At 39.2% G+C, this 26,217-nt stretch overlaps 3 protein-coding genes across 3 annotated transcripts; 2 read left to right on the forward strand and 1 right to left on the reverse strand.

Annotated features, from left to right (window-relative positions):
- Nucleotides 1-312: 312 nt before the first annotated feature.
- On the reverse strand, nucleotides 313-15,489 carry GCK72_024231 (uncharacterized protein; the record flags this gene model as incomplete). The annotated part of the gene is made up of 27 exons (XM_053735784.1): nucleotides 313-912; nucleotides 961-3,342; nucleotides 3,391-3,535; nucleotides 3,587-3,727; nucleotides 3,868-4,407; nucleotides 4,463-4,701; nucleotides 4,752-4,949; nucleotides 5,000-5,386; nucleotides 5,432-6,347; nucleotides 6,392-6,732; nucleotides 6,783-7,961; nucleotides 8,015-8,077; nucleotides 8,320-8,517; nucleotides 8,621-8,662; nucleotides 8,786-8,848; nucleotides 9,565-9,630; nucleotides 9,718-10,353; nucleotides 10,849-10,965; nucleotides 11,719-11,840; nucleotides 11,891-12,019; nucleotides 12,063-12,186; nucleotides 12,261-12,359; nucleotides 12,913-13,016; nucleotides 13,062-13,141; nucleotides 15,055-15,140; nucleotides 15,208-15,300; nucleotides 15,346-15,489. The coding sequence occupies 27 exons, from the start codon at nucleotides 15,487-15,489 to the stop codon at nucleotides 313-315; spliced, it is 9,234 nt and encodes a 3,077-aa protein (XP_053579350.1).
- Nucleotides 8,775-10,142, forward strand: GCK72_024232 (uncharacterized protein; the record flags this gene model as incomplete). Its single annotated transcript, XM_053735785.1, has 2 exons — nucleotides 8,775-8,801; nucleotides 9,855-10,142. 2 exons carry the CDS (start codon nucleotides 8,775-8,777, stop codon nucleotides 10,140-10,142), a joined length of 315 nt encoding a protein of 104 aa, XP_053579351.1.
- A 5,896-nt stretch (nucleotides 15,490-21,385) lies between the features above and the next one.
- Nucleotides 21,386-26,134, forward strand: GCK72_024233 (uncharacterized protein; the record flags this gene model as incomplete). The annotated part of the gene is made up of 16 exons (XM_053735786.1): nucleotides 21,386-21,568; nucleotides 21,617-21,682; nucleotides 21,730-21,842; nucleotides 21,888-22,185; nucleotides 22,233-22,311; nucleotides 22,364-22,476; nucleotides 22,906-22,971; nucleotides 23,025-23,134; nucleotides 23,192-23,366; nucleotides 24,254-24,394; nucleotides 24,536-24,847; nucleotides 24,959-25,056; nucleotides 25,105-25,176; nucleotides 25,522-25,626; nucleotides 25,892-25,981; nucleotides 26,029-26,134. 16 exons carry the CDS (start codon nucleotides 21,386-21,388, stop codon nucleotides 26,132-26,134), a joined length of 2,127 nt encoding a protein of 708 aa, XP_053579352.1.
- Between the last annotated feature and the right edge of the window lie 83 nt (nucleotides 26,135-26,217).

A 26,217-nucleotide genomic window follows, 5' to 3' on the forward strand; every position in this document is an offset into this window, starting at 1 on the left:
TTTACCGCAACAACTCGCGCTGTCACGATCGACAAAGAGAACAATTTGTATTTTTTTTTTTGAAAAAAAAAACAAATTTTTAGAGTTTTTGTTATCCGCAATTTTTATTCGGGTTGTGAAGATGACAATATAGTACACGATTAGAATGTTGTAACTGTATGACTAGGAAAGCATGAAAAATGATAAATATGAGGGCAGAAAATAGAAATTTTGACAAATGAAAATGGCTTGGAAATAAGAACTATCACATAGCACAGGTATAAAAATGAGATTTCTAGATTGAAACAAGAGCACATTTAAAAAATGAACTAATCAGGCAGAACCAGCTGCAGGGGTGTCCACTGGGGTAGTTACTGGGGTAGTTACTGAAGCAGTAACAGGAGTATTCATAAGTTTGGAAATAAGATCAGTGACAGATTGGGTCACTTCTTTAGACAATGTATCAGAAACATTGATGGTAGAATTTCCATCCACAGATCCAGCTGCGCTCTTTCGTTTCTGTTTTTCAGCACGTTTCTCCTCCTTTCGTGCAGCTTTTCGGGCAAGTTTTTCTTCGCGTTTAGCATCATCGGTCTTTCCTTCTGATTCACGTTTCAGACGTTTAGCTTCCTTTCGTGCACGGCGTTCTTCTTCAGTTTCACCTTCACGAGCTTTCTTCTTTTCTTCCTTGTGACGTTTCTTCTCCTCGGGATCCTTCTTTTTCTTTTCAGGAGTTGCACTGGGAGTTGAAACGGTAGATGTTGGTGATACCAATTGGGGTTCCACTGGAGACTGGATTAGAGTTTCAATTGGAAGTTTCACTTTTAACGGAGTTATTTCCGGAGATTGAGTTGGCAACTTGATCTTCACTGTCAAAGCATTAGTCGATGGAACAGTTGGTTTCACTGTGACCTCCAAAGGTTTTGTTGATACCTGAAAATTAGAAATTGAATAAATAACAAATAAAAGAGTTTGTCTTACCTTTGAGTCAGAAACCTCAGGAACTGGAGTCGGTGCCTTCAATTCCGGTTCAGGTTCACTGGGAACTGGAGCAGTTGGTTCTACCATCGCAACAGGAACATCGAGAGGTTGAGTTGGAATTTCGACACTTGAAGCAAGATCTTCGACAGCCGGAGCAGTTACTTTCAGATCAGGAATCACAGTAGATTCAATTGGCTTTTCGATTGTTGATTCAGGAGTCTCAACAACTTGAGCAACTTGTTCCCCTTTTGCATTGGAGACCTCCGGAACTTTGTTCGGTAGAGCCGGCACCTTGAACACCAGATTTGAAACATCTGGGATCGGAATACTCGGAATAGGATCTCGTGGCTCATAAATTGATGAAAATGCAGGTTGAACTACAGGTTGAACAGGTGTCTCGTTCTTCAAATCAACAGCTTCCGGGAGAGGTTTTGGCATTTTGAATTTTATTGTCGGAACTTTTGAAGCTGGTTCATTGTCTTTTGGTTCAGAAGCACTTTGTGGAGGTAGTGGAACTTTGAATTCCAAAGGAGAAACATGTAGACTTTTCTCAGGGCCTTTGGTGTCCAGTTTAGAAGCTTCAGGAATTCCCGATGGAGCAGTGACTTTCGGAGTAGAAGTTTCAGGTAGGAGCGGCATTTTGAACTTTAATGGAGGAATACTATGAATCTTTTCCGGTTCTTTGTTATTCACTTTTAGATCTTCCGGAACTTGTACTGGAGCCGCGACCGTTGGATTAGTCTTCTCGGGAGTCAAAACTGGTATCTTGAACTTCAATGGAGGAATACTCTGTGTCTTTTCCGGCTCTTTGATATTCACTTTCGGTTCTTCCGGAACTTGTACTGGGGTCGTTACCGTCGGATTAGTCTTTTCAGAAATCTGAACTGGCATTTTGAACTTCAAAGAAGAAATTTTTTGAGCCTGTTCCCTTTCTTTGACGGTGTCCGGTTTTGGAGTCTCCGGAGATTCCATCAAAGTTTTTTTGTTGTCACCAGTGGTTTGCGGACTCAAAAATGGCATCTTGAACTTGAGTGGGGGAATCTTCTCTTTTTCTGGCGTGACTTGCTCTGGATTTCTGGCATCCGAGATTTTCTTTGGAGTCTTGGATTTTCGGGGAGGCTTGTCTGGTGACACAATGGGGATCTTGAACTTCGACGATGGAATACTCTTCACTTTTTCTGGCGTTTTCTCCTTCTTCTCAGATTTTTCAGGAGTTTTTGTTGCGTCTTCAACTTTCGAACCGGAAACATCAGCAGGTGGAATTGGGATTTTGAATTTCAAAGGTAGAATTTTCTGAGATGCTTCTTCTTCCTTCATTTTCAACAACTTAGGAAGGTCCAGAGATTTAGTTGAGATCTTGATTTTCAGTCCACCAGTTTTCTCTGGAGATTGAGTTGGAATCTTGAACTTCAGAGGAAGAATACCCTGAGAATCGCTAAGTTTTGAGTTGTCCACATCAAGAATCGGTGGCGGAGGCGGCATAACTGGCATTTTGAATTTGAGGGTCAACCTTGGTTTCGGTGTTGAATCAGATGAAGTTGATTGTAGAGAAGTATCCGCCGATAGAGGACTACTTTCTGATTTCAAAACTGGAGTAGACACTGATGGGGAATCAGTTCTATCAAAAACCTTCGATGCAGATTCCAATATCTTCAACGGAGATTCCTTCTCATGTTTCGAAGATACCGTAGGAGAACTCGTGCCGGGAAGGTGATGAGACACTGAAGGAGAACTCTCCTCATCTTGTCTATGATGTTTCTTGTGTTTCTTTCTTCTCTCAGATGATCCCTCTCTATCACGATCACGATGCTTCTTTTTCTTTGGTGTAGACTCATCATCACTTCTATGTTTATGCTTCTTCTCCTTTCTTTCCTTCACTTGAGGTTCCTCTCTACTTGGGGTTCCGGCCTCCTCACTGATTTTGACATACTTTTGCTGTGGTTCTCCAGTGAGATCGATAATTGGGGGCTCAGTTGGCTGTTCGATTTTCCTCTTGAGAGTTTTTTCAGTTTCTTTCTTTTCAGAGTTCTCAACATCTTTTCGAACTTTTTTCGGAGTTAAATCAATCGATTCACTTTCACTCTTTGTATGCTTTCGTTTTAAATCATCCAAAGATTTTGGCAAGAGTCGAGGAACTTTGAATGTGACAGCTGGGAGTTTGGGAACAGCAAAATGTACATCTTCTGGAGCTTTTGTTGCAGGCACTGTCTTTGAAGGTGGAGCAGAAGTGCTGGGTGTAGACTCAGTATGTCGAATTTCAGATCTTGGCACAGCCGCGACATCCGGTTTATGTGCATCAGGTTTGGCAGGTGCCGCGTCATCTCCGTCGAAGAGTTTTTCCAAGAACCTGTCATCAGACATTGTGTCAGTGGAGTAGTCAACCTGCAAAGAATTTCATTAATAATTATTCGACTGAAATTGAAAACTAACCTCTTTTCTGGTTCTTCTCGATCCAGGCATCACCTCGAGGTAAGGTACACGACCCTCCTCTTTAGCTTTTTCGATGTAATCAGTCTCATCAGCAGCTCGAAGAATGTCTCTTGGAATTTCATCATCACCGCACAAGCGAGGTTTGCTGAAATGTCATATGATGAGAAGTTTAGATTGAAAAACATCCAAAACTCACGCTTTGTTCTTTCTGTCCCTTTCCAATCGCTCTTGGTCCATCTTCTGGAACAGTTCAAATTCGTCTTCAGATCTCGAAAGAATATCATTGATTTCTTCATCATTCGGAACATCTTCATCCTCTCCAGATTCATTTTCCGCTCTGAATATATAATAATGTGCTAATGTTACAATAAATGAACTGTGCATTTTATATTACGCCTCGATGAATCACTGAGCACATCGTTTTTTTAAACTTAACTTACTTCAGCATACGAATGATTATTTCTTTTTCTCACTCACTTGATAATATTCTCCAATATTTGTCTTCTCTCTGCTCCAGTTGAACGATTATCAAACTTTCCAGCTTGGATAACCTTCTCATCCACATTTAACTTGAATCTCGCAGATGCTAATATCTTCTCTTCAACCGAATTGGATGTGATCAGACGGAACACCCGAACTTCAGCTTTTTGTCCGATACGATGAGCTCTGTCTTGTGCTTGCATATCCTGATGCGGGTTCCAATCGGAATCAAAGATGATTACTGTATCGGCAGTTTGCAAGTTCAATCCAAGACCTCCAGCACGGGTGGAAAGCATGAAGAGGAAGTACTTGCTGTTTGGAGCATTGAACTTGTCAAGAAGTGCTCCTCTCTCATCAGGTTTAGTGCTTCCATCCAAACGAAGGTAGTTGATTGTTCCACCGGCAAGGTAATCCTCGACGACAGTCATCATTGCAGTCATTTGGAAAAACATTAGTACTCGATGACCGGTTGCACGCAGTTTTGGAAGAATTCGGTCGAGAAGCTCCAGTTTTCCAGATACTCGATACAAATCGGTTCTAAAAATGGCATATGATAAGAATTTTTTACGATGAATATTTTGTTTAGACTTACGCTGTGATAAATTTGGAGTTCCAGAAGCTCTTGCAAGAGTCTTCGACATTATTGAAAAGGAAGGGGTGATTGCACAATTTGCGAAGATGGACCATTGTGTTCATGAGTGAACGACTGCCGGTGTTAGTCTTGCCATCGAGAAGAAGCCCTTTCTGCATATGCTTGTAGAGCACTTTTTGCAATCCAGACATCTCACACTTGACGACAAACTCCATTTTATCCGGTAACTCTGATTCAACCTGAAAATCATACACGTTGATAATTTTTCCAGTTTTGAACGGTAATTTACCTCTTTCTTTAATCTTCGAAGCAAGAACGGCCTCAAAACTTTGTGAAGACGTCGAATGATGAGCATCGTCTCTTCTGAAGTCAACTCGACCTTCTCGCCGGTTTTTTCGAATGGAGCATTGAACCATTGTTCAAATGTTGAGCACGATGAGAAGATGGTTGGGAGCAAGAAATTGAGAAGGGCCCATAGTTCTGGGAGCTGCAAAATAGAAAAAATGAAACATGTTTTCACATTTCAACGTTACTCACCTTATTCTGGAGAGGGGTTCCAGTAATCAGAAGTCTTCTCTGACATTGGAATCTTGTATTCAACATTTCTGTTAATTTACAGTGCTGGTTCTTCAGTCGATGTCCTTCATCAATCATCATGTACTTCCAACGGAGTTTTCCAAGCAATGCCTTTTCTCGAATGACGTACTCAAAGGTGGTCAGAAGAACGTTGAACTTCCCTGATTTGATAACTGGCTCATTGGCTTTTCGGTTCTCCTTGTTTCCCTTGAACACTATGAGATGCACGTTGGGTGCCCACTTGTCAAACTCATTCTGCCAATTGGGAATTGTTGACAACGGAACAATGACGAGGAACGGACCAGAAGTTTTCTTAATTTCCATCAGGTAAGTGATGAAGGCGATTGTCTGAAAATACTTGTTAGAAAATTAGAAGCAACAATAATTAATTACCTGAATAGTCTTTCCCAATCCCATCTCGTCGGCCAGAATTCCATTTAGATTGTTGTTGTACAATGAGACCATCCACTCGAGACCCTTCAGTTGATACGGTTTCAGCTTCATGGTCGGATTTCCTCCTCCCATTGAATAATGCTGTTGAGTAATCTCCTCGCGGATTCCATGTGCAGTTGTGTAGTAGTCCTCGAGGTTCAATTTTGTCTTGTTTTCATACTCATCTTCCTCATTCCTAGCCTTGTCCAGAATACTTTTTACCTTATCCTCCTCAGCAAGTCCTTCATATTCCTTGCGAACAACTTGTTTCATTTGAACACCACCGGTCGCAGCTTGCTGTTGTTTCAACAAATCGCACAAACTTTTGATATAATCATCAGTCTGCTCCAACAAATAAACCAGTCGTCGATCTTTCTGACTATCCAACATTGCACGATACCCTTCTTCGTCCTCTTGAATAAGTTTTTGAATTCTGAGTTTCTCGTTTTTCATCTCTTCTCGAGCAACGCGTTTGGCTTCGTTAGTGATGTACTGCTGCATTGATTTATGAACCTTCCTGTGCTTGTTCAGAGTGTTTTTATGGAATTCTTTAAACTCTCTGGTGTGCTTGGCAAGACTTTGAAGGAAAGCGTAGTTAGTTGACTTTCGCTTCTTTTCTAACGCTGCTCTATCTGGATGTTGCTTCAACTCCAGGATGTACTCATGTTTCGTTCTTCGGATAGACCATGGGTTGATTAAGAACTCAGTGGGGGGAACCAGAACGGTGTGGGACATGACTTCTTTTCGAAGTTTTTCTTGAAACTCGAGAAGACCCAATCCAAGGTACTCGATTTTTGCCTTCGTCTGCTTTTCTTCTGGCAACGTATTCACAATTTCCCTCAAATGAGTCTCGCGATTCTTCATATCTTGCTTGCGACTAAAAAACAGTTTTACTTTGTGAAAGATATATTTAAAACTTACTAAAACTCCACTTCCTTCCGTATTGTCACATCATCGAGTGTAGCAAACTTCACATCACATTTCTTTTCTGGGTAAGCCTCTACCAACGTTTTCATGTAACCATCATAACGTTTCTCTCGTGCTTCTGGAGTCTCATCAGCTGGTTCCGGCTCTAACTCATCTTCTGTTGGTTGTAGAGAAGGTCTTGGTGGTTTTTCCGGAGTTTTGATCTCAGTCGCACTCCGGTAGTTGACCATATTCAACAACCTTTGTACAGAAATGTACCGTTGATCGTGCCACATCTCGAGAAGTTCCATCTCCTCCATAACTCTGAACAGCTGGTTGTGAACGTAGGCATGATACTGAAAAAGAAAGAGTATTAACTAAAATTGTCATTTTTTGTTATGCTTACCTCAGGAGTCATTTTCCGCTCACCGCTCACATGTAGAGCAATAGCATCTCGAATGGATGTCATATTCTCCTTTTTTGCCAATGGTTTCGGTTGAGAAGTTGATGGCAGTGACTGCTTGACTTGAGGTCTTCCATTCACATTTTGGTTGGAGAGAACAGTTGGCTTTAGCGGCTGCGGATTTCTCTGCCCATTTTTCATCGGAGTGTTCATTTGCCTGTTTGGAGGCATTCCACCAACTTGCACCACATTTCTTCCTTGTTGCACAATATGAGGTTGAGACACTGTCGAGCTATTAATAGTAGTAGTTGGCCCATGAGAAGTCAGTGGAGCAACGGGAGTCAGCGATGGAGGCAGAATCTTTCGTCCTCTCGTAGGCGGATTAGAGTTACTGGATGTCGGTATATGTTGCATCAATTCATTATTTGGCATCATCCTCAACGCTTCAGAAACGGGAGTGTCTTCTTTGATAACTTTTGATTCAAGAGCAGCCGCAGTAGCAGTCTTTTTATACCGGTTTCGTTGCCTGGCAGCTTTGGCTGGCATTGGTTGTTGCTGTTGCAAAACTGGAGGATGTTGGGGACTGTTCATGTTTGAGGAATTCTGCATACTTTGCTGATTCTGCATCTGTTGTGATCCTTGTTGATTCTGCATCGGAGTGTTGCTTCTCCGTTGTTGCACATTACGATTCTGTTGGTGCGGAGTTTGTTGCTGTTGATGCTGATTAGATTGTCCGTGTTGATTAGATTTCTGCTGCTGGTTGAGAAGAGTGTGAGCTTGTTGTGTTTCTCCATCCGTCATTTGAACAAGTTTATATTGTTGTCCGTTAATGATTGCATGTTCACCATTAATATGAATCATCTTGTCTGCGTCAAATGTTATAACTCCGCCTTGTTGCTGTGCATCAGACTTGGCCGGCAAGAGCTGATGAAGAACTGTGGGTTGCTGAATCGGTTGTGGCTGGTGGATAGCTTGAAGACTCTGCTGTTGCATTTGTCTCTGCTGATTTGGTGGCATTTGCCGTCCTTGTGGCATTTGATTGATGGGCCTAATTGGTTGATTAGGTTGTCCCTGCATTTGCTGCTGCACTGGTTGTTGCATAGGCTGCTGTTGAGTCAATTGTGGTGGATTCATTCGTGGAGTATTTTGATTGGAACCTTGTTGCCGTTGTTTAGGTGTCACCTGAAAATACTACTCCAAACAGTAAAAAACCATTTCAAATCTATAATGAATACCTGAGTATTTCGACCTTGCTGCTGTTGCGGTGGTCCATTCATGGCGATTGGCCCTTGCTGCATCTGGAATGAGCTTAGTCATGCGCAAACGGAGAGGAAAAAGAAAAACGGAGAGAGGAAGCGAGAGAAATTTGCGCCGGAAACTATGCTCTCCTCATAAATATTTACTTTCTCTGCTTCCTCAGTTTTTGCTGTGGACTACTACATCATAAGCCTTGTGTGACATTTAAGAAGAGAGAGTCCACACTCACAAATCTCGTGTTTCTCGAAAGTATAATTTTCCTATGCACTTCGTTAATTCCTACCTGCGAGTCTTGTTGTTGCATTCGCATCTGCTGTTGTTGTGGGGCACCATTCATATTCTGTTGCACCTGCTGCATCTGCGGATGTTGCTGTGGAGACCCGTTATTCAAGTTGGGCTGATTTATCGGTTGGATTGGAAGGATTCGAATCTGCGGCTGTGCATTGGGATTCAAGTTGATTGTTATGGGTCCTTGTGGCAACTGAAATAAAGTAAGTTTTTTTTAGTAAAACTACAATTAGAAATGGACAGAGGAGAAGCGAGAGAAGAAATTTGAAGCGACAGTGCTTGTTTTTTACTCTCACCTGAAGGGGTGGTCTGGACATTATTTGATGCAAGTTTGGCATCTGAAACTCGTGAACTATTTCGATCTATTCTGGGAAAACCAGAATTAACTTAGGAAGTGAGAGTGAGTTAGTATCAATCTTCAGCCACATTAGTTAATACGTTGAATAGATTATGGGACTCACCGAAGACTGCTGGGATGTTAGTGTATTCATGTTCTGGGATCCACCTTGTTGCTGTTGATGTCCCTGAAATTTCTCTAGTGAAGAATGTTCACATTTTGTGTCCCACTGTTATTAGAGTGTTATTAATTTCATTCATTAGTTTTCAGTTTTACTTACACTCATCTGGGGAAAAGGTCTGTTCATTCCTTGAGGTGTGGCATGCTGTAGTGTCTGAGAACAACAAATACAAATACAGTGAACACGTATATTACAATTAGGGAGGTTTTTAGATGTTTTCGAGTTCTTGCAACTTTGAAAAAAGCCAGCGCTATCAAGCGTGTGCGCACACCAGTCAACCGTGACAAATATATAAAAGTGCATGAAAGTGTTGTTTTTTTGACACTTCACGAAACTAATTCAAGTTTCTCTCCTTTTTTGCAATTTATGGTGCCACTAGCTAAACTATTAAAACAATTGTTGTTTCTTTTAGGACCACTAGTGTGCTACATCTAAATAAATAAATTGGAAAGCGAAAACACGAGTCTCACATTTAAATGTGAAACCTGAAACGCGAAAGTCTCTGAAGCCACACTAATTAGTTTCAAATGTCAACGCCAAGCTTGGAATTTTCCGTTAATGCTTTTTTGGCGATCAAAGTTTTCGCTCGTCTACAAATTCCCAAATTCACCTGTTCAAACTAAATCCTCTTATACGTTTACTCGTTATTTCGGAGACGGCTTCCACCAATCTCCCTTATTTTCATTATCGTTCCCATAAATAAATGTAATCTATTTACTCACCTGATGCGGCGGCTGTGGAGAAGGTCGATTCATGTTCTGAGGTCCACCTTGTTGCTGTTGCTGCATCTGAAATATTATAATTCATTTTTGTATGAGTTGCCAGATAGAATTCTTTCCATCATTTATTACTATAAAATCGTTTTGAATTCTTACCGTCATTGTTTGATGGGGAGGCTGCATCCTTGGAGCTGGATTAGTCTGTGGTGGAACCATCCTCAAATTCTGACTCTGACCTTGCTGCATGTTCTGTTGCATATTCTGAACAGGTACCCTTTGCTGTTGTGGCATAGTCTGCGGATTCTGCTGCATCCTCATCTGATTCATTTGTGGTTGCTGTGGGGACTGCATTTGTTGACCTTGTGGAGTCATATTTCTCATTTGTTGTTGTTGTGGAATCCCTCGCATTTGCTGCATTGGTTGTTGTTGCTGTGCATTTGGCGCCATCATTTGAGGTTGCTGCTGCTGATTTTGTTGAGGACGGATTTGTTGTCCCATGTTCATCATATGGCCTTGTGGCTGCTGCATTTGCTGGGATGATGGTCCAGGTTGACCAACTTGGCGTTGCCCTTGCATATTAGCCATTTGTGATTGACCCATATTAATCTGCTGTCCTTGTTGCATCTGATTCTGCTGCATCTGATTCTGTTGCATCTGATTTTGTTGCATGTTCTGCCCTTGGGGAGGACCCCGGTGTTGGCCGGGTGGCTGTATTTGATGAGGTCTCTGTACATTTAGTAGTTGTTGTCCCCCTTGATTGTGCTGCTGGTTGAGCATGTCAAGCAGCTCAAACTGAAAGTTGAGATATTTGGAAGAGGTGATTTCAGAGAAAATCAGTGTCAGAGCGTATGGAACTTTGATACATATTTCTCCGAAGTTAATCATACTTGCGTGCAAAAATTGAACACAAATTGGCTGTATTTCTCAAGAAAAAAAGGTTTTTTAACCAAATTTATTATGAAGCTACACAAAATTGTGCGGAAAAATGTATTGCCTTCGAAATAAAATTTTAGACCAAGCTTTTCAACTCTAAAACCTAATCACCGAATAAAATAACGAGAAAGTTGGTAAAAAGACGACTGCTGCCCACCTTGTCGGGAAACGACTGTCGGGAAAATCAATAAAGTGTGTGAGCGGGCGAGGTCACAGCAATATAATGTGTGCGCAGATATTCTTGTTTCGTGAGAAGACATGAAACTGTTTTAGCCTCAATTATAGTACTAGAGAAAACAGTTTTCAGTGCACTTGGAACATTTTTTGAAACATTTATGAATAAAAAATACCTACCGAAATTTCCAAGTGCCGGATACCAATGAGTAGTCGATATATCCGTAATCTTATCGGAAAATTCGGGTCTTCGGCTTGTACCCGACCTCGAAAGAGTCGGAGAAACGCCTGTTGTAACTGAAAGATGGGATAAAATGAAAATCGATGAAAGATGTTTTAACAGCAGAAGACAATGAGAGACTAAGAGAAGGGGGTTTTGCGCAGATGAACTTGCGCCGGACGGGTTGATCGTGTATGTTGGGTGGTCTCCCACCCAGTTTATGTACGCAAACACCATTACGCTCAGCCACAGAACGTGAGAACGGACTATTAGGGTTTTATTGGCGAGAACGAAGTAAAACATAATAACGAGTTGATTAAAAAACAAACGAGAGCAAATCAATGAAGGAAGCGGTTGAGTTTGAATTCGAACATGTCGTCGATCATTTCAATATTATTCTGGAAATTATTTTTCTGCTTTTTCCATGTCCAATTGTCTCTCTTGGAACATAGCAGGACCTGCAAAAATCAATAGGGTCCAGTGGTTAAAAGAAAAAGAGTCGTTCCGCCAGCTGATATATTTTTTGTCACACGAAAACAAAAACTAAGTGCCTAGTCGGAAACTAGCGGTAATGTCAGGTTTTCATTGGAAATTGGATGTTTTCATGAATTGTGCTTGAACTTAAGCTATTCGTTTTGATATTATTGTAACATAGAGGTTAGCTAACTGCTATATACATAGAAAAAAAGTTTTTGCAACCATGTATATAATGTTTTGTCAGGCACGCTGCCAACAAAGTAATGTCAGCAAACAGCACTCGTCGTTAGACTGTGCTTGTGAAACCATTTTGATTGCTTTCACCACAGTCATATGATGAATTGTAAACTAACCTTCTTATCTTTAAAATATTCCAAAAAGAAACAAGAATTGAATTCATTTGAGAAAAGTTCAAAAATGGTTTTCTCCGTTTCCGCTGCTTCTTTAGTCAAATACACATTTACAGCCACGCAACCTATAAAGCAAGCACATTGGGTATTCCTTAAAATGGCGAAAACAATTTACCTTTCAAAGTCAAACGCTTTTTTAGTAGCTGAATCGATTCCTTTTTGAATATTTCGGGTACAGGGCACATCACATCGGATTTCTTGTTTTCACAAGCGTCCACTATTATGACATCGTATTTTTTGTCATCTGAAATATGATTGAATAAAGAATAACAAACAGTCAATTATACATTTTCGCAAGAAGTCAACAATATCGGCGTGAACGATGCGCATCTGGTCCGTTTCGAAATGATCGAAGTAATTTTCAGCGAGATTTATGATAAAATCTTCTTTTTCCACTACCGTTGTGTCGATCTGTAGGTGGAATTAGTTTTTCAATTATAAATGGGTTTTTTTCTGGATTTTTTCCACGAAGGAAGTTTTCTTACATTTAGATATGATATCTCCGACAGAAAGTTGCTCATTACTCCGCCACCAAGCCCAGCAACAAGAACATCGTTGTGGTCATTCTCGTCGAATGTCAAACTCTGAAACTTGCTTAAAACGAAGGCAAATACATTTGAAGGAGTAAAACCAGCAAAATAAATTTGAAAACGGGAGAAAAAACAGAAGAAAAATGAACGAAAAAGGGGAAATGATCACTCGCATTTAAGTAAGCAAACACTAGAGGACTCGGAATGATTCGAATATAAATTTGAAAGTTCCAATGGCGCGAATGGTGTTGGGTGTAAAGACAATAGCAAGTCTTAATCATATTCTTTTCATTATCAGGGTGACCTTTTTGTTTGAATTTTTGATGTCTTGCTGTAGTTTCCACCAGACATTACGTCATGTCCTTGAAGTTGCATAATCACTGGAAGTTTGGCTATCGAACAACATCTTGAACATTCTTTGGATAAAGTCATATACTCGCAATGCACACCGTTCCACTGTTTGCTACTTTTCGTTTCGAATACCATATCTCTGTTAAATTTTTCTGCAGAAGGATTACTTGTCCACTTTTGGGATTACTATCCAAACGCAAGTTCATCGTAACAATCCCCCACTCAACAAAAACTGGGAACACACATTAAAACTCACCTCCATGATGAATCCTGCAGCAACAAGAAGTCGAGCGTATCTTGAGTTGATTACGAGCTTATTAACCGGCCAATCTCTGGAGTTGGTATTCTCCCAAGACACCGCTAAAATAACTGGAAATTGCAAAAAAATGTAATGTTACAACTCACGTTTGGTAGATTCCACTTCAACTCCTGTTAATGAATACTCAGTATTTTCTTCTAGCAATATATCTCTTTTGGTGGTCAATCTGGAATATTAGTCATAGTCTGTTGGATCAGAAATCGCATTCCTGTTTCAATCAATGTGGCTCCCAATACGTGGTTGAATAAAAGGATGTTGATGATAGAGTCATGGAATAATGATAAATCAATAGGGAATGGCGTGTCAAAAGACACATACACATTTCGGGGCGATGAATTGTGGATGCACCTCGTGTTGGTATGGAAGCGAAAGGTTGCGGCGACTAAGCAACAATGAAAAAGAAAATCTAACGGAAGAGAAAAAACGGAGACATTTAAAAGTGAACGTTGTGTGTATGTCAAAAATTAAAAAGGAGTAATCATGTGATATATCCGATAAAACAATGATAATCACGGAAACAGCCATTTAGTCTCATAGACAGCAGTTCGAGTTAAGCTTTTAAAATGGTCTAAGGAGGATGAACAAGAACTGAGCGATGCTTTGATCGATAGTGATGATTTTTTCGGAAGAAATGGAGGGATGAATAATATTTGGAACGCGCGGTGGGAAAATTGTCAGCAAACCGTTTTATGAGCTATAAAATCAAAGAAATCGGCTTTTTCAGAAATATGCTAGAGGGTTTCTTGGGAAACAGATTTGAAATATCAAAAAATCTGAATGAACCTGAGAAACTGAATGTGTAACGAATATCCAAGTAACGAATATCCAAAATAACACGGAAAAGAACCACCAGAAGAATTGTATCCACAATTGCACCAGTTCTAAGAAGATCATCTTTAAAAAAGAGGTTTTGTTAGATTCACTTTCGAGAATGAGTGTTCATTACAGCTGCATGTTATGAAACTGAAGAATATATAGGATAAATGAGAAAAAAACTATGCACTTTCGCGAAGAACAAGAATTTATTGGTTCGAATTATGAAAAACGAAGTGAATTGGCTTCACTTTTTTGTTGCGAAAATGACAAGTTGGCTCAATTCATTGTTTCTTTTTTCTGGAATAAATTGTTTTGTAACAATTGCAGGAAAACTGCATCACATGAGTGTACATTGAATAGAATAAATGTTTAAATGATTTTTCATCAATAAAATGAATTGAGTTCGAATTTCATTTCATATTCGGTAGTTAAGAAAGAGTATTTTTCAAATCGTTTTCGAACAGAGTGATAGATACACTAAACCACAATTTGAATAGACGCAGAGGGTACGGTGTCTCTGTTGCTTTTGTAATGTTCTCGTCATTTTCTCAATGAATTCTGACATCATTATTAAACTTTTCGAAACAAACAATGTGCAAATCTAAAAGTGAAAACACGAATGAAAAAATCGGATGTTGAAAAGATAGGAAAGAGTGATCAGAGTAAGCTTATGCACTATGCAGATAAGATCTATTTGTGAACTTGATCATTGATCATTATGGACTGTGCAATATCGTTCAGTGACTTTGAAAGAATTTTTCATTATGAAACAAATAATTGAAGCTGCCTAAGTCAAACAATGAAATAAGATATTGAGAAAGTTGTTCTCTGGAAATTTCTAGTATGCCCTAGAAACAGAAGTGCTGAACTTATGGTCTCAAATTTTGAACAAACCCTCAATACAAAGACGTTGACAAAAACGAAAAAACGGGTGTAGAGAGATTGTTAACAAAACCAATCATACTTGCACTTTCATAGCGGCATTCTCAAAGAGCAAAAAATTAATGAACCGATTCCTCTGAGAATCAATCACATATACGGAAATTAAAGCGTTCTCAAACGAACCAAATCATTTACTGGAGAAAGAATGGGTTGACGCCTTGGAGATTGGAAAAACGCTTTTTATGAGAAGGGTCTCTTCTAATGGATGCAGGCACAATAGTGCAATAAAACGGCTGCCATAATTTGGATCACCATGCGGTTTTGTGTGGCTTTTTCAGCTTCTTTTCAATATTTTCTCACTTTTTTGAAATAAGTTTTTACCTTCCGTTTTCCAAGTAGTATGAATCAACTATCAGGAAACATGTATTCGTATTCGGGATGCATTCTTTTCCAATCACTTGATGTTTCTGAAATTGAATATTGCTAATTTCTGATTGTAGTTTAGAATTTCTACTTCAATTACAAGTGTCTTACCTTCTTCAACAACTCATCTACTGCATCTCCTTTCTTTTTTGACGAATATTTGAAAAATCCAAAGTCAAAAGTCTCATAATACCATGCGAGCGCCTGTAAACAATGATACTTATAATGAGACTATCGATGAACACTTACAATTGCGGCCAGTAGAACTGATACATGAGGGAGGAACCTGGTCTGCATTTCAAGATGAAGATGACTATCCGCCTCGAAATGATTCCAATTTGTGGTATCGTGTTCCGCAATTTGTACAGCTGCCATTGCTTGCCCGTGTAACATCCCGTCGAGTTTTTGCAAGAAGTGCATTATTTGCAAGCCATCATTGGCAATGAGCTGAATGAAATTGAAGGGAAAGTCAGTTTCTGAATAGGGATTGAAAGAGAAGAAGATGAAGCCAAAGGATGTGAAGTGTGAGAAGAAAATGGGCTGTAGAGAGCGGGATGGATAAAGAGGTGAGTGTGTGAAAAACGCTGACAATTTTCTCAGACAAACCCTTGTTCTAATGCAACATTTTTTCAATCACGGGAAGATGTTGACAAGGAGTTTCGAATGAAAAGTTTTGAGAGATATGAAGAGAACTGATAGAAAAGATAAATCTGCCCTCCAAGACCTCCGGAAAAAAATAATTAGACGTGAGGGAGGCGACATATGCGCCTGACCACTGCTCGGGCAATAGAAAAATTGAGAGAAATGGATAGATAGAAAATCTGTTTCATATAAGCAAAAAGAAGAAGATGCGAAGAATATTCAGATAATGCGTGAGAATAATTCTATGCGAAAGATGCAAATAAGTTTTTCGAAGATTGATATTCGTAGCCGAAGAGTGAATTTTCTCTTTTGAGAATTAACCAGAGTATAGAATATTATGCTTTACATATGTATAACACTAAAGTCTTGATCGTAAGGCAGACAAACCAAGATGTTAAGGAGAATTGCCTATGTGTATGGGTAGCAAATCAATGAAGTTTTCAGCACTCGAAAAACTTTTCGTTTCTTCTTTAATCACAGAAAAAAAGAACACATAAAATAATTGAAAAGCGTTTACTTGTTCTCATAGTCGTCTGAGATGCACCTCTGGGACCTCGTGTTGAAATAACTCAGAGACATTTCATTGTCTTTCTCTTAGAAAATGAAAAACATGTAATGAATAATCAACTCTAATAATTTCAACTCCATTCTCAATTCTGTTGAGTTTATTGAATGATGATGGACGAGTTAGCATCATTTACATGAAAGAGTGCAGCCTATTGAAATATCAACAATCAAAAACGTTCAAGTATTAATGAATGACTCGAATATGTCACAAAAAACTGGGCGAGAGAAGTTGTACGTTGAAAATCAAAGAGAAATCACTTTTAAAGTTAAAGTATTTATGGTGAAAGATGAACTTTTGATCTCCTAGAATTCCTCTTCCAGAATACACGTGAACCGGATATTATATCTCTCCGAACACTTATAATGTGAGGATATGTGTGATTGAACAGTGGCCATCATACTCCTACAGTCTATTTTTTGCTCCTTCCGATATCTGATTTCCAGACAACATTTTATTTGATTGCAAGAGGGTGACAGGTGCAATCCCTCAAAAAGCTTTGATAATAGTTAGCCTCAATGACTGGCTTTTTCTTTTCAGCGGTATTCTTCGTTGTGTGAGAATCCGATTTTTCATATCTCGAATATTCTCCATTCATCGGTTTTCCCGCGTGACCGATGGAGGCTAACGCCGACCAGTAGTTTCTCACGATCATGCCAAATTAGGCTACAAAGTACAGCCTTCTCTAGAGTGTGTATAAATAACTTTTATCTTGCGTTTTATACTTTCCGTGCATAAGTTCACAGCTTTCATAAAGATTCATTCAAGATTCCCATTCTTACTCACTTTTCTCGCAGTATGTGCAATTTTCTTCTGACGCTCGGATTCTTAGGAAATTATTTCGTACTTTCCATTTCTATAACAGCTCACTCGGAGTTGTTGTTACGAACAAGTTTCGAGAATGCAAAGTCACAACAAGTCGTGCGATGACCAGAATCAAATTCCTGACTGCGTGTTTTGCTTAGGTTTAAGAGCCTCCTTGAGTAGCTCTATGGGTAACGTCGCCATCTTCAATTTGAATACTCGGATGCTGAGAAATATTCATTCAATCATATGTATGCTTACCCTTTGCTATACTTCCTTCTTTAATAGATGACCTGTCCTCCAAAAAATATCTCATGCTGAGTCTTGCCGATTTTTTATTTTCAGGGACAGCGGCACTTCGAGTTTTGAGTCTTTCAGTTCTCAATTTTAAAAAATGAGAAGGAACACCCATGATAATATTTGAAAGAGCTACTATCTCAGTTTTCATTTTGTAAGATTGAAAATGCTCAGAGAACATTTTCTTCTATAATTTTTACTCGAAAAACTTAATTTTTATGTTTTCATCTTTTTATTTTTCCACGTTACGTTGAAGGTTTTCTTCCTTTTTCCTAATCCCATGTGACTATTCAGTATGCCAAACAAGAAAAAAAAAGCAGAGTGGGCCGTGCGCGCAAAAAAGGAGAAGGGAGAGCACAACTTGATTAGTCTAATCAGAACATCGGTGAATCCTCGGGAGCCTGTCGTAGCCGTTGTTGCTTTTCCTCACGCCTGCAACTCTTTGATTCAATTTATTGCCCTCCGACGGACAAAAAATGGGAAAAAAGAAAGGAAAAAAAAGTAGAGGCTAAAACTTTTCGGACGGATCTTTCCTTTTCTACAGCTTCTTTGCCGCTAGCACCTAAGCTTTGATTCACTAGCTGAAAGCATCATGATTCGACTATTCCGCACCACAGAATAACAACGATCGGACGATCTTGTTTTGATGCACTTGGTTTTCTGACAGCCGACTGATAGGAGACTCAAAATTTCGAGCTTCTAGCTTTTAGTCATACTGTTTTTCGAGGTGTTCGCAATGTTTGTAGTGGAAGTAAAATAGGAAACGGATAACATCCAAAAACAAAGGTAATGGGTGACTAATGTTGATGAAGTGACTGGCTCTGGCAAGATGCCAGAAGGATCTCTGTTCTTTTTTGCACATTGCAGTGCGCGTACATAGTATTTCAAATAAACCAAAATGGGATTTCACCATGCTTTCTGCAGTTAAGTGGGGTAATTGGTGAAACGAAGAACTTCCGCTCCTTTTGAATTTCTTAATTCAAGACTAAAGTCGAGTTCACTTTCCCATTTCCTTATTCGAAGAAGCGTTGTGTGGAAAACAACTCATTTCGAACCACACCAACACCCACGCAATTATTTTTCCAGTTTTCTTTCGTTTCCTGTCTCATAGTCTTCTTGTTCACCCGTATCTTTTAAAAATCCAGACTTACTCAATCCAATTCGATTCCATTTCAAATGTGAACAAAGTACTTTTCCGAGAAGTTAATCTGTTCGACGAGTACATTCTGGTTAAGATCGTTTAATCTAAAATTCTGGATTCAGACTCCAATATTTCGAGATATAACACTGAAAACCAGAAGTAATGTAGTTACAAAGTCAGAATCTGTTTTCTATTTTGATATTCTCTGATCCAGGAAAGAGGACACTCTCGTGAGTATTCCGTTTTCCTACTAACCGGTGACGCACCCTCTTCTGTGATTATAATAGAGCTTAATTGAACATTTTTCCACATTTTTTGGTGAAATCTTATGTCCTGATTGAGGTATTGTGAAATATATTCAGTAGTACACATTGTATTCTGTTTCCAAATACTTATCACCTATATATTTTCATCCACATTCGTTCTCTCATTTCTGATCGAGGGCTATGCTCGTTTTTGCAACTTTTTATAGAAAAAGGTTCCAGAAATCTTTCGTGACTTCTCGCACTTTTTGACTTTATTCTTTTTATCTATTATATTATCTCAAATCAAGTGAGCTATTCACAAAACACATGCTGTTCTTAGAGGATTCACTTGCGTAAATCAATTTTCCAAGCGAGAAGTCTTTTGATCTTCTTTTTTCTTTTTTCTCTTGACCACTGAAGTAGTTCAGCAAATCAAACAAGCTGCAGCACGTTTTTTGTTAAAAATAGTTGTTTCATAGATTTTATTAAAAATGCCGGACATATAAGATAATTACTGAGCTTTACTCTAGTAACCATTTCTAGTATTTTTATAAGACCTAGTCTCTTTGTTTTTTCTGGATAATTATATTTTTCTCATGCTATTCAGACCTCAACTTCTTCAGAAGCTGTGTCTCTTAACCTGCCTCAACGAGCCAGTACCTTCAACTTGGAAAAACAATTCCTCGCCTTAAATTCACGTCATTCTCCCAGGACTCACCTGAGAATTTCGTCATATTATGATAGGTCGAATCGAGGAATCCTCACGTATCAATATGCTCTGCATGACGTACATACAAAGTGGCTGACCAGAAACAATAGTGCGCAAAGACAAAAGCTACATGAATTTCTGATGGTTCTCTCTCACTTTCACTCGAAGCCTGGAAAACTTTCAAAGCCAGATTTTAGACCAGATTTCAAAGAACTTTGTGTCTTTCCTGTCGTTTTTTGTGCGCCGTGATGCGTCTCCAATTTCCAGAATATTTCCAGAAATAATGTCTAGCTGTGGGAATTTCAACGAAACACTCTTCTGCAAGTACACCATCTTACATCTGCCCAACGACACTTCATCATCACAATTTCCTTTTCCGTATGACCGCGATTTATGTTTTATTAATTGCTCGACTCTCAGCTTCGACACATTCCGTTTTTCGTCGCCTTCTCCGTCTCTCTATCATTTAGGATCATTATTATTGCAATCATAAAAAATGTTGCCAGCAGGAAAAAAGGTCCTAGAGAAATATGAATATTTCTTTCCCACCGGCGTATGTGTCGGCCCCCGGAGCACGAGGTATTTCTCAATCACTGCTCCGAGAGCACCGTAGTTCTTCTTCTTCTACTTCTTCAAGGACACACCCACCATCTCTTCGCTTCTTGCCAGAGATTCCGTATGTGTGTGTGTGTATGTGTGCAAAACGTCTTTTGATATGAATATTCGATTTTACTCCGTGCCTCCTGTTATGGAATTCAATTTTTTTCTTCCCTCTCTTCTGCTCTTAAGGTGAATCTTGCTCAAGAGACGATCTTCCGGAAAAGGATTGTCCGTCCTACACACACTTTGTGTAGTATTTGCAATCTGATTAGCACTACTCGTCAAACCTCTCACTTCATGTACCGGCTAGCCTACCAAAACCACTCTACCAATCCTTGTCTTGAAAGATGCTTGTTTCATTTTGCATTTTCTCCTCCGCCCATCCCTAATTCCAAAATTCATTCGACCGCCTGTGTTTCAAACATTTGAGTTTTTCCGCATTTCCACTGTTCACAAATTACGCTAATCAACCTCTTTTCTAACCGATTTAAGCTCTCTTCTCGCTTCATTTAATTCCTTTCGGCGCCCCCATTTTGCTCTTGAAACGAACCCTCTGCCCATCGTTTTCTCCTCTTCTATCCTCTCGACCCAAAATTGACTCTTTTCTGCTCTTCCTTCCTCTTCTTTATTATTCATTCTAGTCTCTCTTCCTATTTCTCTCTAATTAAAGTCGCTTTTAATAGTTTGATTCTTTGAAATGAGTGTCATTTTGTACTTTTATGTCATATTACTTCATAATTCCATTACAATTCCATCCAATGTACAAAATCACGTCTTAATGACGTGAGAGCGTCCCCTCCAAATCCAGAACAATGAAATCAGAAATTCGCAAGTGTGAGCTTCTGTCGAGTGATGTTGACATCTTTCTCTGAATATGAAATATTCGGCTCAATTCATTTCAGTTCGTCTCGAACTAAAACAAAAACTTGTTTTCCTGTTGTTTTCTCACTTTTAAAACCGAATCAGTGTCGGCGCATCTTTCTCTCTCATTTTGTTGTTTTTTTTTCGTAAAGGTGTATTATTAGTTAGTGCTTTGCTGGATAAAAATGAAAACTTTTAAGAACGGTTGTGAATTCTAATGACATCAATTTTAGGTTTCGTGAATAAGCTCAATTCCAAAAGAATTCACAGCCATCTCATAATAGAGTATTCCCATGACATTCCTAGTTATAAAATATTCCCACTGTCATTATTATGATTTCCACGTTCTTTATCCGCCTTTCTTTGGAAGCGTATCACTCTTTCATACTTTCGAAAGCCTGTCTGATATTCCAGGCCTTGAACTGATGAACGAATCGGAAATCGAGGCTGCGGTGGCAGCCATGGAGCTGGAGGACCAACTGCTCCAACCCGAATGGTCTTATCTGGTTCTTTCCGTCGTTCCTCTTGTCTGCATCTTGGGTAATCTTATGGTAGTGGCTGCTGTTTGGACAACCAGAAGTTTACAGACCCCGACAAATCATCTTTTGGTAGAATTAAATTTAGTTTCAGACAGGAAACAAAAATTTTCATTTCAGGTCTCGCTGGCAATGGCTGATTTGATAGTTGGTGCGTTTGTGATGCCTTTCAGTATATACCTATCGGTAAATACAAATAATCTAATTGCATGATTTTTGAAAAGTTATTTCAGGTGAACGGTCTTCACTGGCACTTGCCTCTGTTTGTCTGTTATTTCTATTGCGTTTTGGATGTTGCTGCAAGCACTTCGTCAATTATTCATCTCGTGTTGATTAGTATTGACAGGTTTGACAGCTCAAGTGTCAAAACTAGCAATCGAAAATGTTGCAGATTGGTGGCGGCTACTAAACCTGCAGAATATAAGACAATAAAACACAGGAAAAGAGTGTATTTGGCAATTGCTATCACATGGTTATTCAGCATTGCACTTTCTTTGCCTCTGGGAACTGGGTTCAATACTCGAACCAGTCACTTCCTTGTGATAGAACATCATTGTGGAATTTATAATCCTATTTATATGCTTGGTAGCAGCATTTTCGCATTTTATCTACCATGTCTCATTATGATATTCACCTACGGTTACATCTTTTGGACTCTTAGGAAACGTCTTCGAGCTATCCAGTTACAGGTACCTCATCTGACAATGTTCTTGGTTAAATGATCTTCTGATTTCAGGAAATGGCCGGAGGTCAATTCCTCGGGTTTGGAGCAGATGTTGGTAACATCACCACGTCAGCAATTCAATCGGTCATTGGTTCGTTCTCCCTTTTTTCTGCTAATTCCATTATTTCATTCTCTGTGTTTAGGTATTGCTCCTAAGAATAGAAACATGATCACTTGGGAGAAGCCACTGCTCAAGAAAATCGAAGAAACTGCTGCAGAGCACGCCAGCTCATTGAATGACAGTGAACGTGAGCAGGTGAGAAACGATGAGAAATTGTTTGGTCTAAAAAACGAAAAACTTTCTCCGTTTTTGGATTTTCTCACTGTTTGAATCAAAAATTCCGAGATTTCTCTCTTTTCTCCCGTATTTTTTCACATACTCGCACAGAAGCGGACATTTCGCGCGGAATAGAAAATTATCTCGTTTTATAGTTCTCCGAAAAGATGAATGTGATATTAGTCTGACTCCGAATAAAAAGAAAAACGGAGAGAGAGAAAAGGAAAAGAGCAGAGAGTTTTCTAAAACGGATACAAACTGAGTCATCATCCATTGAATGGTGGGAATCTGGTTTTCGGTATGTATTTATATATTGTATCTGTTGAGATTTCTGGGAAAAAGTACTTTTTGAAATCACAATTACTCATTTCGATCTGGAATACTTATCAGCAAATACTGAAATTTCAGCTTCAAACAATCCTCGAAGCAGTTCATCCTTCCTCTTCAGGAAGTCAAGAGAACACAACAATTGAGGTAGTTCCTTGCTCGTTAAGTTTGCGCTCTCAAGTGTTTTGTCATTTTTGCAGGAAGACCCCGACCGACCTCCTTCTGTCCTGCTTGAGGCGGTCACTTTAAAATGCGAGATCGACACCAGCGGGCCCATCCTTGAACTACCACGTCCAACATACACAAAAAAGTGAGAAAAGAAGAAGAAGAGCCTGGCGAAAAAAGAATTACAAACGAGATCTTGCAGCATGTCGCGCCGATTCTCTGATGCGGTCAATTCAATTTCGAGTCGCGGTAGAATGAAGTCGGTGTCTTTTGGAACTGCATCAAGAAAACGACGGCATTCACATCAGCCACAGGGAAATCGGGAAGTCGTCACGTCCGAAGAGTCCAAAAAGTTGCACTCTCTGAAGCCACCGTTGGTTAGTCACACAGGGGTCAAAAAACGACAAAAAATGCGTCTTCAAAAGTCACAAAAGTTTCTTTTTCCACGGGAACCAGAACCTTGCGAGATGGAAGAATGAATTAATGAGTGGAGAGAAAAAGGACTGATTCGGAAAAACTTTTACATTTCGATTTCCTGAATGAGAAACGATCCACTTTGAATAACATGAGAAAACAGTACACTGTTGTAAAATGAAATCTGAAATTTCTAACATTAATTTTTTAACGAAAGTATTGTAGTCATGGCGATGTCATGTTTACTATCTTTATCCCTTTTCAAAATGCATGATCTTTCATAAAACATTCAGTTCTAATTTTCAACTATCGCGGGTAAGTATACTCTCAGTTTGTTCCGCCTCTCATTTCAATTTTCATTTTTCTCTATCTCTATGCACACCTTTTAGAACGGAACCTGTTCTCTCCCGATCACTTCAACATATGAAAAAGATGAATTTGTGAGTTAGAGTATACTCGGAACAGTAACTATGATTTTCCCCTTTTTACATCTTTATCGTGTGTACTTATCGCATGTTACATCTGCTGATTAGCTGAACCAGAGCTTTTTGCTAAAATGAGCCGAATACATTTTAGCACGTGAGGTTGCATAGATGAGTACCTTCGTTAGCTTTGCTTTTAGGAATTCAGATATATAAAGTGAAATATTTTGTGAAGGTAGGTTAACCTACTTCTTGAGCTTTTGCAAAGTTTCTCAAGATCTCACGCATATATTTAGTACGGAGGGTGGAAAAAGGTATAGAAATGTGTAACAAGCTGTTGCTCTGATTAGCTTTTAATGATTATACTGCTTTCAGAATGGCTTTTTCAATATGTCGTTATAAAGGGATCTTTGAATATATGATTTCAGGTTGAGAAAAGGAAGATGAGAAGATTGTCCGAGATGATTTCGGATTGGGAGCGACCATCTAGAAGTTCTATCAGCAATATGTATCTATATGCGAGAAGAGAAAGTGTCTACATTGCCAGGAAAAAATTGGCAGGCTTGAAAGTAATAACGAACACACGATTTGATATGACATAAAATACATTACGGGCACTATGAAAGTGAAAAAACGAAGCCTGTACTCTATTTTACCATCATAGCGAATAGCAATTGGTTTTTGAACACAGACAAAAGTAGTTTGTTTAGGATTGGGCATTGGACTTACTAGCAAAACTAAAGTCCAAACAAGGAATGGCTATTCGACGGGAGACACGAGCAACAAAACTAGTGGCAACTGTCATGGGTATTAACAATAAATTGGGAAAGCACGCGAATAATTTATTTTCAGTTGTTTTTCTTGTCTGCTGGCTTCCTTTCTTCACTCTCAACATGATCAAGATTTATAAGTTGATATTCAACGTGTGGTCTGCTGATTTGGAAATTTGGTTCCATTGGTTTACAGCTCTTGGATATTTGAACTCTTCGCTAAATTTCTTCATTTACTCAACTATCAATCCGGTAGGTTGGATGAAAAAAGACATAAAAACAGAATGATGGTACACGAATCTAACTTCGACTCTTGAGACACCCACAAAAACAATATGAAGTATTGGAGACAATGATTTACAGAAATTCCGTCATTCATTTCGTCGTTTGCTGGGATTCCGCCGATCCTCACGACGTCAACGTGAGAAGTCGTGGATGCTACCGCCCCGTGACAGTAGCAGGTACGCGTCGTATTCAATTTTTGGTAGTTTTGATAAATTTAATAACAGAGGTCCGGCGAAATGTGGCTGCGGGTTCCATAAAATTGTGAAAAGCCCTCTGCGCAAAACGAGCTCAGCTGGGTAAGTTCTGTTGTGATCTCATTTTCGACAGGTTCAATTCTAACTCTTCTAATAGAAATCCTCCCATTCAGTTCTGACACTTCCAGTTCGGGTCAATCGTTCAGAAACAAAATATTCAAAAGGTTTTTGTCTGGATTAGAATGAGTGATTGTCCTCGCATGGGACCGCCTAGAAACAAAATAAAATGAATTGAATGATGGAAACCTCTTCTTTCCTATTATCAGTTTCTATTCGAATGATTTTTTTCTTTGAATTTTCAATATTAAGATGCTTGAGCATGATGACCGATGAAAATTTAGAAATATTCTCGACAAGAACACGTCAGAATCAACTAAACGTTTTCAGACCAATGAACAACCGCAAAATCTCCATGCAAAAGCCAGAAATCGTCATTGATGAGATTTCTCCAAACAGAATATCCATATCGGCAGGAGGAAACACTACTTTCAGGTAAACAAGAAATCAGTGATAAAGGAAAATACAAAAACTTCACAACATTCACAGATTTAGCACTTCCAGACCTCAGCCAGTTTAGGTAGGAGGAGTCTTCTGACTCTCAATTCTATATTTGTTCTTAACTTTGTTGTGTTTCTATTTATATTGTTAGTAAGTATACAATGTGTGTTTTTGATAAGGAGATGGAAGACTTTCCGAACTGTAGGCGTAAAATAGAACATGAAAACCGGATTTTCTAATCGAAATAAATTGATTTCAGGCGATCCTCCGATGATTGCATTCGTAGATCTTCTTCTGAAATTATTGGTGGCATTACTCTTCCATCACAAAGTAGCAATGATAAGCGAAGGTTTGTCCATGAAAAAGTCTGATTCATTCAAAACCATTATGTTTCAGAGGATCTGGCATGTCTAATAGTTCAGCATCTCTTCATATCCATGAAACTCGAATGACGTTTGAAGCTATGGTCAACGATCAAGCAGATTGCGAAATTTTCGTTTGATAATATTTTCCAATTTCCGGTCACGTCTTGATCTCAACCTATCACAACGAGTGTCTATGTATTTTCCATTCCTCTTGCCACGT

The sequence above is a fragment of the Caenorhabditis remanei genome, chromosome X, assembly GCF_010183535.1.
Source record: "Caenorhabditis remanei strain PX506 chromosome X, whole genome shotgun sequence".
NCBI classification, from domain to species: domain Eukaryota; kingdom Metazoa; phylum Nematoda; class Chromadorea; order Rhabditida; family Rhabditidae; genus Caenorhabditis; species Caenorhabditis remanei.